Here is an 18,061-nt window from a genome sequence, read left to right as displayed (position 1 = left end):
TTAATTTAAAAATACTATTTATCACTGCTCTTAAGGAGTAAAAAACAAATGAACTTATTTTTACTAGTCTATTGAGGTCTATTCATATTTCATATATAGAAGTAAAGTATGCCTCTACTTTTCTACAGTATAAGAAAATTTTATGAAGCAAATTTGTCACTATACAGAGCAAAACTATAATTTCCCATAGGTTGTGAAAAATTCTCTAAGAGTCTTTCAAGATACAAGTACCTTTAATACCATTATCTATTGAAGAAATAAAAACCAAAACTAGGTTAGAAGCACTTGTAATGAAATCTACTCATAAATCTGAAGTACTTATTTACTTTTGAACAAAGAAAAATTTCAGGTTAAAACTAAGTGTAAAGCATCTCCAGAAAATGAAAAAGTAAATTAAACACCCAAAATTATTAAGTAAAAACATAGGTAATTAGCTCTCTTGGGGAAGAGTATCATTCTGAGTTTTATTTTATCTTCAAGATCAAGTACTTCTCAAACGAAGGAGATATAAATACACTCTTGCATTCTGTCCTATTTTTTTCCACCACACAAATTTACTTTAAAACGGAAGTATTACAGAAACTGAAAATTTTTTAAAGGCTGTATTTGAAGGCTGTTGCCTGCTTTGACATACAGGCAGTTCTCATTCCCCAAGAGCATCAGATTAGGTTACAGATATCTCTATGCAGTATACTTAGAATAAAAGGGTTCTGCTTACAATAATTTATTTTTATTTATACAACATTAATCAGGATGTAGAAAGTGTGAGTTTCTCGATTCCTGTCTAAACTACAAAGTATGCACAGAAGTAACTGCAATTCAAGCCCCTAGGGAAAAAATGAAAAAAATACCTTTTTAAAATTAAATGAGAATTTTACAAAGTCAAAGTGAACAGTTTTGTCTTTTTTACGTATGTATTGTTATTTTTCCTTTAAAATTAATATAAGAGTTACAAACTAAAGAGGAGTTCAACATACAAAGCTTATTAACGATCTTGGTCCATTAAGTAGTGTTTCAACTAAAATATCTGAATGTAGACATCTTTAGATGTTTTATCCATTTCAGTCCTCTGTGATTCTGAATCAACCCTTTAACTCTGAGATACAGTTATCTTGCAAAATTGCAAAAGATGTGTTCACTGACGTTTGAGAAATAACTTGTCAAATATACTAATTATTTCTAAACAATTCAACTTATACCCATGTAAACAGATACTCTGAAATTTCTATTCAACGCCCCCATACTTTATATTTCCACTTATGTTATTCCTAAAGGCAAATCAAAAGTAACACCTAACGATTCTAGAGGTTTAGAAATTCCCAATGCCAAGACTAACAGGAAGAAATGTGTTCAATTGTTAACTCTAAATTCAAGTATGGCCTCCCTCGTGAACAGATTTTAACTCAGTACTTTCTATTATTTCGCCAAGAATGTAAGGGTTGATATGAATGTACTTAATTATTATAAACGGTCCAGAAGATTAAGAAAGGAGTTAAGATTCTCTGACCAAGAGTTCTATGAAAATGAAACAGAATGAATTGCATTCGGTCTTATCGATGTTGAAAAGTGAAGGCCTCCTCTTAGGATTCAAGGGAAGTTGATGTTTAGGTTCCTTCCGAGAGGGTGGTACCCGTATGTAAGACTTTTGTGGTGGTAATGCCATATCCACAGGCTATGGTATAAATGCAAATTCTAAAACCTTGGAAGTGTTTTTATAAACGAAAACTAGAATTCGCATTCGCTGAAAACAGGAGTTTGAGGCTTTCTCTTCTAGATGGACAGCAGAGCCTCAACAAAAAACTAGGTGGGCCTCTTTCAACCCCACTCATTTCTTCCGTGAAACTTTTAAGTTAGACCCAAGACAGCACAAGGTGGAGAGGCCCCGGCGGAAGTAGAAACCTAGAACTGGCAACTTCACAAACAGAAGCGTCTCAGGTTCCTCCGCCGCCCCAGGACTATCCCGTCTCACTCTCTATCACACCACTGAAGGTTCACCCTCCCGGTGCGGTGGCAGAAGAAGCATCACAGTTGCACTCCTCCTTCCACCAACCATACCCTTTGGTATCCCAAGGCCTGGGGGCTCCTGAGGCCCGTTAGCCAGTCCAATGTCCCGCCCCCCCCCCGATCTATTACACACACATATACACACACACACACACACACACACAAGTTGCAGGTGATGTGGGTGTACTCAGAAAATGTGAACAGCCAGAGACCGCGGCAGCTGCTGGGAACGCGGCAGCCCCATCTAAAGCGGACCCGGGCTCCTTGGCCACCACCGCAGCCGCCTTCTCTTCTTCCCCAGGAAGCAGCGCGGCGGCGGTGGCTCCTCCGCGCTGGCGGGAGCTCTAAAGGAAGCCTCAGCGCCCGCCGAAGGGACCGGGCCTAGCTAGGATCCAGGGCTGCCGCTGCAGCCACCCAAGTACAGCGACGCTTTACGTCCCGTCCACCACCCTCCCCATACACACCCCCTCCCTCCTCCACCGCCGCCACCCCCCCCTCCCCGCCCGCTCCGCTCTCCCTCTCTCGATTGGAGCCGAGACAAAAGCAACGGGAAGCGGCGGGCCAGGACGCTGCCCGCGGACCCCGGACGCGGCCGGACCGGCCCCGAGGCATTCCCCGGCCTTGAGGGGGCCCCGAATCCGCCGCCCCCGCCGCGCACCCCGCTGCCAGACTTCCGAAAATTTGCCAAAAACTCACCGCATGAATTTTCTTGTCCCGCGGATCCAAGATGGCGACGTATCCACCGCGGAGGCTGCTGGGAGCAAGACCTTTACCCTCTGACCCCCGCCGTGACCCCCGTCGTTCCGGCTTCACTCAAAGCGGCGGCGGAAGGTGGGAGCGGCGATTGCCGACCGGACAGGGTTGGGGGTGGGTAGGCGGCTTCCCGCGCGTTCGAGAAAGGGTGGGGAGAGGCGCTTCACTCCCTCACCTTCTTCCCCGCGGCTTTCAGCATGTCTTCCACCGACTCACGGGGAGTCTCGTCGCTTCTTCGCGGCCGTTATAGAGAGCAGGGCCTCTGCGGCCGCTGCAGGTCCCCTGAGACCGGGTCGCGCTGCACTGGGCACGGGCCCTGGGTCCGAGGCGGGCCCCGGGGTCCAGGGGCGGGGAATGGTGAGGTGGCGTCAGCCCGCCCTGCCTGGGGACGCGGAGCGTGTTTGTGTTTGTGTTCGTGTCGGACACCACGCCCCTCCCACGTCCGTCCGCCTGGAACGGCCCCCACACCCACCCCACCCCCGACTCCCACCACCTGAAGCAAAACTGATCGTTGTCTTGTTTTCCTCCCTCAGCCCCCGCAAACTGCGGTGTTCGTGCACGCACTTCCAGGGACCAGCAGCACGTCACCATCACCTCCTGAGAAGTGAGTTCCCCTCCGCCGAAACCGTTGGTATTTTCTACTCATCACCCTTCCTTTTTCTGTCTTTTTTTTTTTAACTTGATGGGAGGGAGCATATTGGGGAGCAAGTTTTTAAAGCTCTATTGAATGAGCTTGCGCTAGCCGAGTTAGATTTATGGCACTTTCTTTCGCTCCTGCTCCCCCCAGTCCCCATGTAAGCTTGAGTGACCGGCTGGGCTGTGAGCAATACCGTTTGAAATTACGGTGGCTTTGATGGGAACTTCAGGAGAGTGAAGTCTTTGTTTTTCAGAAAAGTAACTGTCACTCAAAGTTAAATTGGTGTTCTTCGAAATAACCTCTATTCCTTTGTGTGTCGATAAATGCTTTCCCCTTTGTTACTGTTCGACATTTTTGGACTTTAAGAACAGCTTCTGCATGTGTATTTTGGAATCGTGTAGTTTCATAAAGTGAATTGTTATTCTTTTGTGTTTGAGTGATAGACTTTATTAATGTAAAGTACAAGTCATTTGCAGTAAACAAAATTTCTACTTCCCTTGTTTGTTTCTTCTATAAAAATCACCTTTTCTTTACAAAAAAAAAAAAACCCCTGTAATCCAACTTAAAACTTATCAGTGAAGGGCAGAGGGTGTCTGTCTTAAATAGCAAGAAAGATAAGGATGTTATAAATAAAAGGTGACTTTGTTATGTTTACAGAATCAAGGTGTTTTGACATACTAGTAAACGTCCTGTGGTTTAAGTTAAACTCCGAATGGTGCTGACGTTCCCAGTAGAAAATGTGTTGCCTGATTATTCATTTCGTTAAACATTCTACTTCCCTGTTGTTTACTTCAGGTAAATTCAAGGAGGAGCAACCCCTCTTTCAGTCCTTTCCTCCCCAGCCCCCAGCAGTTCCTTCCTGCCTCTTCAGCATTCTCTTCGGTGTAAGATGATGTGTTCTAGGACTGGATATGCCTCTGAGTGCATGTAATCCAACTTCGTCCCGTCCTCACCCTTCTCGTTGCTTCCTCTTTGTGTCACGTACCAAGCTCTTTACAGTCTGTAGCAGAGACTGTTAGTTGTCCCCTAAAATTTCTCCCTTTTTTTCATACTAACAGACATGGACACATGGCTGTCCAGAATGAAGACTGTTTTCCGGCCTCTCTGTAGCCATGTGGTAGTCTGGCCAATGGCGTATAAGCAAAAAGGTCATGTGGCGTCCCTTCAGAACCATCCTTAAAATACAGTTGGTGTACACATCCGGTCCTCTGTCTCTTTTCCTCTTAATATCCTGCACCCTGGAATATGGATGTGACGGCCTGGAAGTCTAGCTGCCAATGTGGGCTGCAGGCGAAATCTTAAACTGGTGGGAGCTTGGGTTCTTGAGACCTTTGTGGAGCACCGTACCAGCCCTGCACTCTTTACGTTCAGTTTTGTTTTGGTTTGGTTTTTTGTTTTGGGGGGGGGGGTTTTAGAGCGAGAGACAGAGAGCACCTTTTTTTTTTTTTTTCTTAGTTCGAGCAAGTGAGCACCAGTGGAAGAGAGGGGCAGAGGAAGAGAGAATCCCACGCAGGCTCCAAAGACGCAGGGCTCGATCCCACAACCCTGGGATCATGACCTGAATGAAAATCAAAGATTCAGATACTCAACCGACTGAGCCAGCCAGGCGCCCCTACATTTAGATTTGGATAGGAGAAAATAAATTTCTATTTTATTTAAAACTCTAGGGTCTCTTCTCAACTGAATTTAATTTTAACTGATACTCCATCTCAGGACCTTTGTACTTTTGCACTATTATTTTTTTCTGTCTGGGATGTACTTTCTCGGTGTCTATGTAGCTAACTCATTCTCATCCTTCAGGTCTTAACTCAGAAATCAAGGCACACGGGTGGCTCAGTATGTTAAGCATCCGACTGTTGATTTTGGGCTCAGGTCATAATGTCATGGTTCCTGAGTTCGAGCCCTGTATCAGGCTCTGCATTGTCAGTGCTTAGGACTCTTTCTGCCCCTCCCCTGTACGCTCTCATTCTCTCTCCCTCTCAAATAAATAAGAACTTTAAAAAAAGAAAGAATCTCTGACAGGCCTTCCTTCACCACCATGTTTAAAGTATCTCCTTTTCCCATTTATTTTTAAATAGCATTTATAATTTATCATTATCTTTATTGTTTGTTATCTGTTTCCCTTTACCCCACTAAAAATTTAAGTTCCATGGGGGCAGGGGCTACATCTATTTTGATCACTGCTTTATCCCCCATACATAGTATACATTAGGTAAGTACTGTTGAATGAATGAAACACTGAATAAATAAACCATTGAATGAATGAAATAGATTCTTTTCCAAGATTAGGTAAGTTGTTTTTTTGTTTTTTTTTTTTTAAATGTCTTGAAAGGTTTCCTTCACATAATATGTAAACTCCTGGGCACCTGGGTGCCTCAGTCGGTTGAGCATCCCACTTCAGCTCAGGTCAGGAACTCAACGGTTCATGAATTGGAGTCCTGTGTTGGGCTCTGTGTTGGCAACTCTGAGCCTGGAGCCTGCTTCTTATTCTGTGTCTCCCTCTCCCTCTGCCCCTCCCAAGCTCTGCGTTCACTCTCTCAAAAGTGAATAGACGTTAAAAAAAAATTTTTTTTTTTTTTTAGTAAGTAAATAAAATCCAAACTGGGAAGCAGCTAGGAAAAATTGTGCTAAACTAATGGAATGTACTAGCTTCCATCCCTGGATAATGAAGATGTATACCTTTTTGGGGGAAATTGACAAGGCTATTATAGGAAAAACAACTTAATTGGTAAGGCTGACTGGCAAATCGGAAAGAATACTCAATATCGTATATGGGGCAGAAATTTCCATTATGTAGTGGTCTGATTTATTATGTAACTTACTGGATCTCAGATTCTTCATCTAAAATGTAGGTAAGAATCTTAAGCTTTGAATGGTAATATAAAAGTTTAATAGTCCGTCTTGGGAGTGAGTGACAGAACACATGTTACACGTTAATTTGGTTTTCAGGTGTTATTTTAACAAGTGATTATGTCTTGTTAGTACTGGCAAGGGTTCAGAGAAATAGGGCTTCTTAAACTTCCGAGTATATAAATGGCACACACTTCTAGAGTGCAGTTTGACAGTATGTATCAGAAGCCTTGAGCATGTGCATTTGACCCTGAAGTTCCTCTTCTAGAAATGTATCATAAGGAAATAAGAATATGTGTAACAATTTGATTGCAAGAGTATTCATTCCTGCATTGTTTGTTAAGATATTCCTTAAATAGGGGCGCCTGGCTGGCTCAGTCAGTTGAGCATCTGACTGCGGCTCAGGTCATGATCTCACGATTCACAATTCGAGCCCCAAGTGGGGCTCTGTGCTGACAGCTGGGAGCCTGGAGCCTGCCTCAGGTTCTGCGTCTCCCTCTGTCTCTGCCACTCCCCAGCTCACACTGTCTCTCTCTCAAAAATAAACATTAAAAAAAAATTTTTTTTAAGATATTCCTTAAATAAATTAAGCTACACGCATAGAACAGTATTCGGCCATTAAAAATGAAGTGGAAGAAATGTTATTGACCTGATATATTAAGTGTAAAGAGGAAGTTTTAAAATGTACAGTTGATCCTTGAATAATGCAGGGGTTGGGATGCCTAACTTCCTCCCTCACATAGTCAAAAACTGCTAATAGTGTACCATTGACCAGAAGCCTTACCAATAATATAAACAGTCAACATATTTTGAATGTTATATGCATTGTATGCTGTATTTTTACAACAAAGGAAGCTAGAGAAAAAAAATATTAAAATTACAAGGAAAATACATTTACAGTATTGTACTATATTTATCAAAAAAAATCTGTGTGTAAGTGGACCCATGCAGTCCAAACCTGTGTTGTCGACTGTAATTCCAATTTTGTAGAGATTTGTAGTCTCACAGAGATCTAACAGGATATGTGCAAAGGGTTAATTCAACCTTGCAAAAGTATTTTTATTTACAGCTACTTTTATCTCATTTCTGTTTCATTTTTTAATTTTCATAGAATAAAAATTTTGTATAATAGTAATAAAAAACGCTATTTCTCTTTATAAAACCGAGTGAATGATTTGGAACAATAGTATCACATACTCAGTTGCCAAGCCTGATATCTTTTATCCTTCTTCCCTATGCCTCACAAATAGTTATCAATTATTGTGTATTTTATCTTCCAATGAAGACATAGAAATAGCAACAGATGTAGCAAACACTTAAGATTCACTACATGCCAGGCATTGTTGTAAGCATTTTACCTATATTAACTCCTGAAATCCTTACATCTACCATATTTTGTGCTAGGATCTGCTAAAATCTGTAGTTCGGACTAAATTCTCTGTTAGGGCAGAAAAAAAGAGGACTCTTGTGTCGGATAATTTCACCAAGTAGCTGTTTAGTTTCCATGTTGAATGACTGGATAGCTGGGGATGAGAGGAAGGGACATTTTCACAGTGAGGGGAATAACATGAGCAAAGGCAGATTGTACATGCTGGGGCTGCCACAGGCAAAGCACCACAGATTGGGCGACTTAAACAACAAATGCATTTTTGCTCACAGCTGTGGAGGCTAGAAGTCTGAGACGGTTGGTTTCTTCCCAGAGCCTTGTTCTTGGCTTCTAGATGGCCCTTTTCATGTTTATGTGGTTTTCTCCCTGTATGTGAATTTGTTTCCAAATTTCCCCTTTTTATAAGAACACCAGTCATATTGGATTAGGACATACCCATATGACCTCATTTAACATTAATTACCTTTTTAAAGTTCCTATATCCAATTGTAATAACATTTTGAGGTAAGGGGATTAGCACCTCATAAATTTTGGAGGGACACAACACAATCTGGGTCAGCTTAGAAGCAGAAATGAGCATGGGCCAGCAACTAGAACCAGACTCAGATAAGCAGAAGGGGGCTAGTGGAAATTATGTAGAATAAGGAGGCAGGATTTTGGAGTGTTTTAAAATGCAGAGCAAAAGAGACAATAGATGGTTTTTAAGAAGTCACTGCTAATCAATCCATTTCCAAAGTTTAGTCAGCACCAAAAAGGAAAACAAAATAAGTAGAATCGTTTGTGGTATATCTTTCATCATACCCACTTTTATCACCTAACATCACTGCTCTCATCTTGCAAAGATAATTACTTTAAATTATGGATCAAAAAAATTATGAATCCTCTCAAAATTAATGTTTTTACCTATTCAGATCACTTTCATACAATACAAGTTTTTTCCCACATCAGGCAAAAGAATCAACAAAATACTTTTTTACTTTGCCTTCTAGACTACGTTAACTGTTGAATGTTTTAATGCATGGTTAAGATATTTTCTTAATGCCAATTCTATCCCACATATGAATTATAAATTATCTTCCACTTAAGTAAAAATCCCTCCCTCAACAGTTTCCAGAATCAATGAATATAGAAGTAAATCAATCTAAAACACAAGAAATGGGATGCTTGGGTGGCTTAGTCGGTTAGGTGTCTGATCTCAGCTCTGGTCATGAACTCACAGTTTGTGAGTTCGAGCCCCGTGTCAGGCTCTGTACTTGACAGCTCAGAGCCTGGAGCCTGCTTCAGATTCTGTGTCTCCATCTCTTTCTGTTCCTCCCTGGCTCGCACTCTGTCTCTCTCTCAAAAATAAAGATTTAAAAAAAAATTTTAGGGGTGCCTGGGTGACTCAGTTGGTTAAGCGTCTGACTGGTTCGGTTTGTGGTCTTGCAGTTCCTGAGCTTGAGCCCTAAATTGGGCTCTATACTGACAGCTCAGAGCCTGGAGCCTGTTTCAGATTCTGTTTCTCCCTCCCACCCCCCAACTCTGTCTCTCTCAAAAATAAAAATAAACATTAAAAAAATGTTTTTTAATTTTTTTAAATAAAACCTGAGAAATCAGCCAATACATTTCTGTTTAAAGAAAAATGGATTAAACACATGATAGCAGGAATAAAAGCAATTTATGTACACAATAGATTGAAAAAAGAATTATCTGTGCTTTTTAAATACTAATGGCCCTAGTCATAGCCATTCAAATGCTGAATATTAACCTGTTTTGTAACTGAGGAACTTAAAGTGAAAATACATTCAGTATAAAAGAAAATGAAGATTACAAAGACAATGAAACAGTAAAGGTTATGAAATCTGTAGATCTTAAGAAAGCCTTGGTCCTGGAAGAAACACCCCTACTTGAACTGATCCCATCCTATTCAATAATTCTTACTCTCAGGAGCTGTTTATGTTTTATGTTTTTTTGGTTTGTTTTTTTAAGTTTACTTATTTTGAGAAAGAGACCACATGAGTAGGAGAGGGGCAGACAGAGAGGGAGAGGGAGAGAATCTCAACCAGGCTCTGCACTGTCAGCACACAGTCCAATGCGGGGCTCGAACCCAGGAAACCGTGAGTTCATGACCTGAGCCGAAACTGAGAGTTGGACGCTTAACCACCCAAGCAACCCAGGTGCCCCAGAGCTGTTTTATGTTTAACCTAAAAGTTTTACATTGCTTTTTTGTTTTTGGATTTTATTTTTATTCCTTGAAAGTGCTCACACTGCAAATTGTTCATGGATGAAATACAGAGCTTAGCACATTTTTTCCCTACAAAATTATGGCATAAATTTGCTCAGTTTTCTATCTGATTGCTAATAAATGTTATGCCACAGAGTTTGTAAAAGAAACCCCTTAAGGACTAAATGTGTAGAGCATGCTGCAAAGTGCAAGAAGTAAACTAAAAATGAATCTATAAACCTACATCTGGACCACCACAGTAGTGAATGCTGACAAACATAATGCAGGGGTAAAATTTTTTAAAGAGATACAATTCAGGACACCTGGCTGACTCAGTCCATGAGCATGCGACTCTTGATTTCCAGGTGACGAGTTCATGCCCCGAGTTGGATGTAGAGATTACTTAAAACACACCAAATTTTTTTTTAAATAAGTAGATATAGTTCAGTCCTAAAAGGGTAAGTAGAAACTAATATATTATTGTTTCTAACCATCCATCACACATTACAGTGCTTGAAAACAGTCAAAAATCTGCCACAAAAAAATTACACACGTTCTATATACATCAGAAATAGTCATCTTTGAAATCAAAAGTAACTTAATAGTTTAAAAACTTTGTTTCAAAAAAAAACTGTCAATTACCTGGTTAAACATGAATAGTTAATTCACTTCTCAAAACCTGTATTGGAAATTTTCTGTGAGTACATATGATACCAGTTTCATTTAAACAAACAAAATTGTTATCATAGAGAAGTCTGTTCAGTAAGAGGGACAAATATTTAATTAATACTTATACCAGGATGCCTTAAGTTGCAAAGTTTAAGAAAAGTCAGCAACAGGTTAAATATACCAGTGTTCAACTTTGACATCTTTCAAAATAGGAAGAGAATAAAGCCTTTAGCTCACCTTTCCAGTCTGTAACAAATTCAGTAGAACTAATAAAATCTGTTACTGGATCACTAGCTTAGCTTCTATGCATGTTTGTAAAAATTGCATAAAATTGTAAGAGTATAAGATCTAAAAATCAAAAAAAAAAAAAAAAAAAGCCAGGACATACTGTACTTCAAGCATTCACCATTCTAAAATGAGTCATTGTCATTTATGATAAATGACCAGCATCTCTAATAAGGCCATAATTTGAGGAGGGGGAATATGTTTTTTTTTGTACATATTCTTTTTCTTTTAAAAAAAAAATGTTTATTTTTGAGAGAGACAGAGCAGAGAGTGAGGGGGAGACAGAGAATCCCAAGCAGATTCCATGCTGTGAGCGTGGAGCCCAATGCAGGGCTCAAACTCACAAGTCATGAGATCATGACTTGAGCTGAAATCAAGAGTCTGACACTTAACTGATTGAGCCACCCAGGCACCATTTGTACATATTCTTCTTAAGATTGCTTCTTAATATATTCTACTCATATTGAAGTTACTATTTATTTATAAAAGCATTTTATAGTACTTGTGAATCTTAAACATCAGCATTTTGTGAAATCTCATTACAATGTCTATAGTGACACTATATCAAACACATAGAAAAATTTTTATCTTCAACCCCTCACCTATACATTTCATGCAATATTTGATGCTTAAAAATACCAAAATGAAAAAAATGCCAAAATAATAATGAAAATAAGTAAAAGAATTTGAACAGTTCCTTAGAAATCCTTATGTAATGATTTCTCTTATAATTATGTTTCCAAAGTTTTGCATTATTTTTATGACATTCTTTCTGAACTCTTCATAAATTTTCTATAGCCTCATAGAATTGGTTTCCAGATATAAACATAAAAGGATGCTTTTAATATAACCAGTTTTGGCAATAAAAGAATAAATGCTTTCTCATCTGAATACAATGTTCTCTTCTGATGTGGTATCCATTTATCATTCATTATTCAAATGTGATTGACTCAGTTATGTGCCACACGTCTTTTATTGTCATGTAATTCTCAAAGAAACTATCTGATATAATAGTATGATTTCCTCCATGTTCTTGTTTGTAGCAGATCTCCAGTTTAAACTTGTGACCCATATTTTGCCCTTCAAATATCCTTATCTTTGTATTGAATTACTATTTATTGCTCATCAGCTTTCATATTGATCACAGCAATGTTAAAGCTGCTTAGTATTCTGACCTGAACATTATAGATGTTATTACTCGCCGGTGCTTTTGTGGATCACTATCATCTGTAAAAATAGGTAGCCTAAAAAGAAAAAACAAATAAGGTAACCGGTGAGAAAAATATAAGATCCATGGAACTAGAAAGTAGTTATAACAAACCAATCAGCAGAAGAAAACCTCAAACAGTAATTAGAGATAAAATATGAGATCAATATTGGCCTGATAATAATTATAGCTACCACTTAATTTGGCATCTACTAAATTGCAAGCACCATAATTACATGATTTCATTCAGCTGCATAACGTGAGATAAGTAGTATTCACACTGTACAGATGAGGAAATGGAGGCTCTAAGAAAGGTTGCCTTCAATTATATAAATTATTTCCAACTTCACAGCCAGTTCTCTCTTTTTTAATAATGTATGTAGTTTATAATATTGTGATATATATCTGTGTGTGTGTGTGCGCGCACACACGTGTGCCTGTGTGCTTGGGGCGGGGGGGGGGGAGGGCTTTTGGGGGAAAGAGTCCATAGATTCCATGAGATTCTCTTAAGTGTTCCCTAGTGAAAAAGTCTAAGATAAACACTAAAACCTACTGTAGGTTCAGTGCATTTATTATGAGAAAGAAACTCCAAGGTAGTTTGGCTGAATCAATCAAATGAATAAATATGGAGAACCTAGATAGATCATTAAAATTCTGGCTCAACTAACAATTATTGAGTTCCTATTATGCACCAGCCATACAAATTATGTAGTACTGTTCCTCAATCTTGAATAATATAGGAATACCCTATAAGAATTATTGTGTGTACCCAATATGATAAATATTTTAAAGTTACCCTAATATGTGCTATGTGCACATAGAAAATTTGGTGTAAACCTGTACTGATAGCTCCTTTTTAACTATTAAACCAGAAATAATAGAAATTAAACTAAAATATTTGAAATTAATAACATTAATTTTAAAGTAACAAAGGCTATTGTTTTGCTGAGCTGGAAGTCATTGGAAGTTAATACAGCACATGTTTGTTGTAATTTGGAATGCCTACATTACTATATGATAATTCAATTTTCCCATTAGTTTTCTCTGTTACAATTTTTTTTTAAAAAATCTTTGTTCCAGAACAAAGCAGGAACGATATTTGACCTTTGCCTGTCATGTATGCATCATTCATTTGTTTGTTTTGATTCTCTACTGTAGCCCAGGGCAATTTAAGTTTTATAGCTTGGCACTAACTCAGTTATAAACACAAAAACCTGGTATTCAAATCAGGTGAAAAGTGTGTATTCATATAATGGTCTTCCCTGTGATCCAAAGTATAGTTACATTTTTAAGTTATTTTTGAAATGAATCTTCAAAACTAAAGGTTTTTGAGGAGAAATCACAAATGTTCAAGAATATATTACTGAATCACCAGGGATTGGAGAAGCAAAGGTTAAGAACTTGGGGTTTTAGAATAGCTCAGACCTGAAATTTTATCCAACTAAAATACACACAAGCTGAGGTCCCTTAGGCAAGATGCTTAACCTCTCCAAGCCTCAGTTTTGTTACCTTAAAATTGTACATAGAAAGATTACCATGTCTTTCAGGGTTGTTAACATTTTATGAGATGATCGTTGTAAACCTTAGCATAATGTTAGAATAAAGCAAACAATCACAAAATACTAGTTGCTATAATGATAGTATTTTTATGTGAAATACTACATGTAATCTAAGAATTTTGAATAGAGAAGCTAATTAAGGGAGCATCTGAGAGGGAAAAATACAAGAAAATAATAGATAATATAAAAGCCATTTAAAAATGACAGCAAACACAAGTGTGCTCACTGGCTGTTACATGTTTTCTGTTGAGAAATAAAAAGTCAGATAAGGCAGGAAAGTGAAACATATTCTTAAATTATTACATTTTTATAGCATCAAGTAGTGATTATGTTGTACTTTGTACTGTAAGAATACTTTTTTTAAATAAAATAAACATTAGCTAATCTTTTTCAGTTGCTGGGATGACATCCCTTCTACAATTACTCACAGGATTTTTAAGGCCTATGACTTTTTAAAGACATTGTTTACAAGAAGATAGTTACTAAACATTTATAATAATTCTCAAGTAACTTTCTGTTTTTAATAAGGTGTCCAACTCTATATGAAGTAGCTAGAACTTATCATTTCAGGTGTTTTTAAAAGACTGCCTGGGGCACCTGTCTGGCTCAATAGGTAGAGCATGCAACCCTTGATCTTGGGGTTGTGAGTTCGAGCCCTGCGTTGGGTGGAGAGATTACTTAAAAAATGAAATAGTATTTAAGAAAAGAAAATAAAAGACCACCTAGACTAGAGGTATACACCGTATATTCTAAAACACTTGTATGTCATCAATATAAATAATATTAGTTGCTATTAGTTTCTGGATTTTAAAAGTTGCTCCATCTGCTATACCTTTGACTGGTGATGGTGATGGTCTTGGAGAAATATCTCCAAATCTTCTCTTTTCCTTTTAATGAAGCAGCCTACAATTAGGAAATCACTGTTCGTAAGCATAACCCACATAAGTGGGCATAGAAACAGTTAAGTGGCAAAACTCAGAAAAGCAGCCATTGACTTACAAGCTCAGCAGCTGCCACTGAGGAGATATTTGATAATGTAGAATAAAAAGAAATCATAACACATAAGACTTTTAATTAGGAGGGAAGACCTTTTCTGGTAGCCTCATCTCAAAAGGCAATTGTTCCACGGAATTTTTAAAAGCCAGGGAATTTTTTTCTCCCTTTCTTTCTTTCTTTCTTTCTTTCTTCCTTTCTTTTTTTCTTAAAAACCTCTTACTATAGTAGCAGAGGGAGGAGAAAGCCTCTATTTTGAATGAACCAACAACAGACATACTTATTATACTGCTTTAATTTAAGGAACTTGCATAGATCTGTGTAGTTCCTTGTGGACTCAAAAATTACAAAAAGAAGAGAGGGAGGGAGGATACCAACTGGGTTCCTCAGACTAATTTCACGAGATACTGGTAAGTATTCTGTGGGGGGAAAAAAAAAAGATTCCATTGTAAATTAAGCACAGGGAATGCTGAGTTAAAGTAAAAGAAGTTTCATTATTGCAACATTTACTGGAATTTTTAATATGTATATTTTTAATATATATACACATGTCTCTAAGTGTCTTCATTGTTTTTATTTAAGATTTAATACCTCACAAAACCATGAACTATCTAACTACATTTAAGAAAATACTGTATTTGGTGGTGGTGGGGGGGGCGCCTGGGTGGCTCAGTCAGTTAAGCGTCTGACTTCGGCTCAGGTCATGATCTCACAGTCCGTGAGTTCGAGCCCCACGTCGGGCTCTTTGCTGACAGCTCAGAGCCTGGAGCCTGTTTCCGATTCTGTGTCTCCCTCTCTCTCTGACCCTCCCCCGTTCATGCTCTGTTTCTCTCTGTCTCAAAAATAAATAAACATTAAAAAAAAAGAAAAAAAAGAAAATACTGTATTTGGGGCACCTGCGTGGCTCAGTCAGTTAAGCATCCAACCCTTGGTTTCAGCTTAGGTCGTGATCCCAGGGTCATGGGATTGAGCTCTAGTGTCAGGCTCCACATTGAGCGTGGAGCCTGCTTGAGATTCTCTCTTTCTCTCTCTCTCTCCCATGCTCGCGCTCTCTCTCTAAAAAAGAAAAAAGAAAAAAAAACCTGTACTTGAATGGCATAAATTTTAGATTCCTGTAGACTAAGACTGAGGCTTTGTCATCACTATAAGGAGTTGGCATGGGATTGAATTGAATATCACAGATATTTTGAACAGGAGGATCAAATAAGAGCTATTTCTCTTATCCACGCAAGACTAAGGTTTACCGATATATTAAACAAGTATTGGCTGATATTTAATATCACATATTAATATGTGGTAATCACGGCAATATTATAGTGATAGCTAAATATTTTTACACACACATTTACAACAGCATTCTACAACGTAGGTTAAAATAACTTTAGGGGTGCCTGGGTGGCTTAGTGTGTTAAGCATCCGACTCCTCATTTCAGCTGAGATCATGGTCTCACCGCTTCTGAGATTGAGCCCCACATTGGGCTCTGCGCCGAGATCATGAAGCCTGCTTGGAATTCTTTCTCCCTCCCTCCCTCCCCTTTCTCTCTGCCCCTCCCCACCCTGCGTGCGCTCACTCTCTGTCTTACAAAATAAATAAATAAACTTAAAAAATTAAAATTAAAAACCCAGAGCATTAACTGAGTAGTGTCACAGCCAGCCCTATCACCACCACCACTCCTATGCATTCTTAATCAAAAAGAGAGAGAGAGAGAGAGAAAGGAGGCCTTTTGGAGAAAGCAGTGTTTGTGGACAAGCTGTTCCCCAATATGTGGTTGGGGTGAAGAGTGCTTGAAGAGAATTGCTTCTAAAGATTGCGTTTATAAAACATAGGGAAACACATCTTTTCTCTGTTGGCCATTTGCTTAGCCACCCAGATCTGTTCATCTCCTAGGGTGGAGGAAGAGAAAGAGGATTTGAACAATAATAGACAGCTGTGCCCATCATTTAGTGTGGCAAGAATAATGAAGTTTCCTGTAGGTGGTGTGAATGTCAGGAAAGGTTAAGTGGCTTGAGCCATTTTGTCAGAATAAGGACTGACTGCAGCAAGAGCGAACGATTGCAGCAAGAAAAATGGAAGAGATCCCAGTAATTGGAACCCAGTTTTTGGACACTGGCACATAGAGGTTATCAGTATCTAGTCAGTGAAGATTGCATTCTTACCCAGTCAAGTAGAGAAACATTTGCCCTTTTGTCTTTCAAGTAAGGAAGCCTTTACCCTTTTCTTTGTCCCTTCTTTCTGCCATGAACGAGGGCACTAAGTCTGGGAAGGGAGGAAAAACAGGTATCTGTGAGCCAGGATGTTCCCCTACTGCCTCCAAGTCACTAGAGCTTTACCTGTACTAAGGTGGGTGGTAGGCAGGAGAAGGAGGGCAGAAGAGTTTTGAATTGAGCTAGAGATTGAAGCTTTCAAGTTAACAAGACTGATTATTTAATCTTAGGTTGTTATGTTTTAATAAAGTGTCTGAAAATCACAGAATATATATGTAATGTATCATTAAAGGAGCCACCCCTCTGAAAACAAGGAAATTCTACCTGATATTGTTGGGGATAGTTACTGAAAATAATAAAAACATTTCTTGTTTATTCTCTCAAGGTTTGAAACATTTTGCTAAGGAAGACAAACACTTTAAAACATTTATCCTTAAGTTTTATAAAAATTGTGATTTCTATAATTCTTCATCAATGTCTTTTGTGAACTTTCTGAATTTCTGAAATTTAAAGCATCCTTACAAGTACTTTAGAGGTGTATCCACAACTGACAGTTTTGGTGAAGATTCTAGGGGTCCAGGTAACAAAGTAAACAACACCATTTACACAATGTATTTTTTTTAAGCCCTGCTTTTTATTTTACATTTGCCCTCATTACAAAGACAAGCAGCTATGTCATTCAATCCTGGTATTGTCACCCACACGCCGCAGTGTCATTCAATCCTGCTATTGTCACCCAGGCCAGATTTCAAACCAAAAGTAGAATTAAAGAGCCAAGGGGTCTCATGGCGCCTGGGTGGCTTAGTGGGTTGAGCGGCTGACTCTTGATCTCATGGTTAGTGAGATCGAGCCCTGTGTCAAAATCAAGCCCTGCATCAGGCTTTGCACGGACAGTGCTGAGCCTACTTGGGATTCTCTTCCCTTCTTGGTCCCTCCCCTGTTTATGCTCTTTTTCTCTTTCTCTCTCTCTCTCAAAATAAATAAAACTTTTTAAAAAAGAAAAGAGCAAGAGGTCTAAAGTACCTCTTTACTTTTTACATTGGCCTTAAGTTTTTTAATCGAATGAAATTTCACAAAATTTTAGATCAGTGTCTTTACTTCCAATTCAATAAAATTAATACAGTTTCACCCAGAAAAGAGCAAAGAGTACATCTAAAACTTTTATTTAATATGATTTAAGATGTAGGGGCGCCTGGGTGGCTCAGTCAGTTAAGCGGCCGACTTTGGCTCAGCTCATGATCTCGCGGTCCGTGAGTTCGAGCCCCACATCGGGCTCTGTGCTGACCGCTCAGAGCCTGGAGCCTGCTTC

The 18,061-nt window shown here is 38.9% G+C and overlaps 1 protein-coding gene across 5 annotated transcripts in view; it reads right to left on the bottom strand.

The window, feature by feature from the left end:
* CNOT2 (CCR4-NOT transcription complex subunit 2) overlaps positions 1-2,807 on the bottom strand; it is a 133,510-nt gene extending 130,703 nt beyond the window's left edge. For 2 of the 5 annotated variants that reach the window (XM_045465394.1, XM_045465398.1), the window contains exon 1: positions 2,701-2,807. Coding sequence is in view for 2 of the 5 variants with exons in the window: in XM_045465392.1 (XP_045321348.1) it covers positions 2,701-2,705 (5 nt within the window). In the remaining 3 variants the exon portion in view is untranslated. The remainder of the gene's footprint in view (positions 1-2,700) is intronic. The other 3 variants (XM_045465392.1, XM_045465397.1, XM_045465395.1) reach the window with 2 other exon arrangements.
* Positions 2,808-18,061: the final 15,254 nt, after the last annotated feature.

The sequence above is a fragment of the Leopardus geoffroyi genome, chromosome B4 (genome assembly GCF_018350155.1).
Source record: "Leopardus geoffroyi isolate Oge1 chromosome B4, O.geoffroyi_Oge1_pat1.0, whole genome shotgun sequence".
Lineage (NCBI taxonomy): Eukaryota > Metazoa > Chordata > Mammalia > Carnivora > Felidae > Leopardus > Leopardus geoffroyi.
This window is presented reverse-complemented; position numbering and strand designations above follow the sequence as displayed.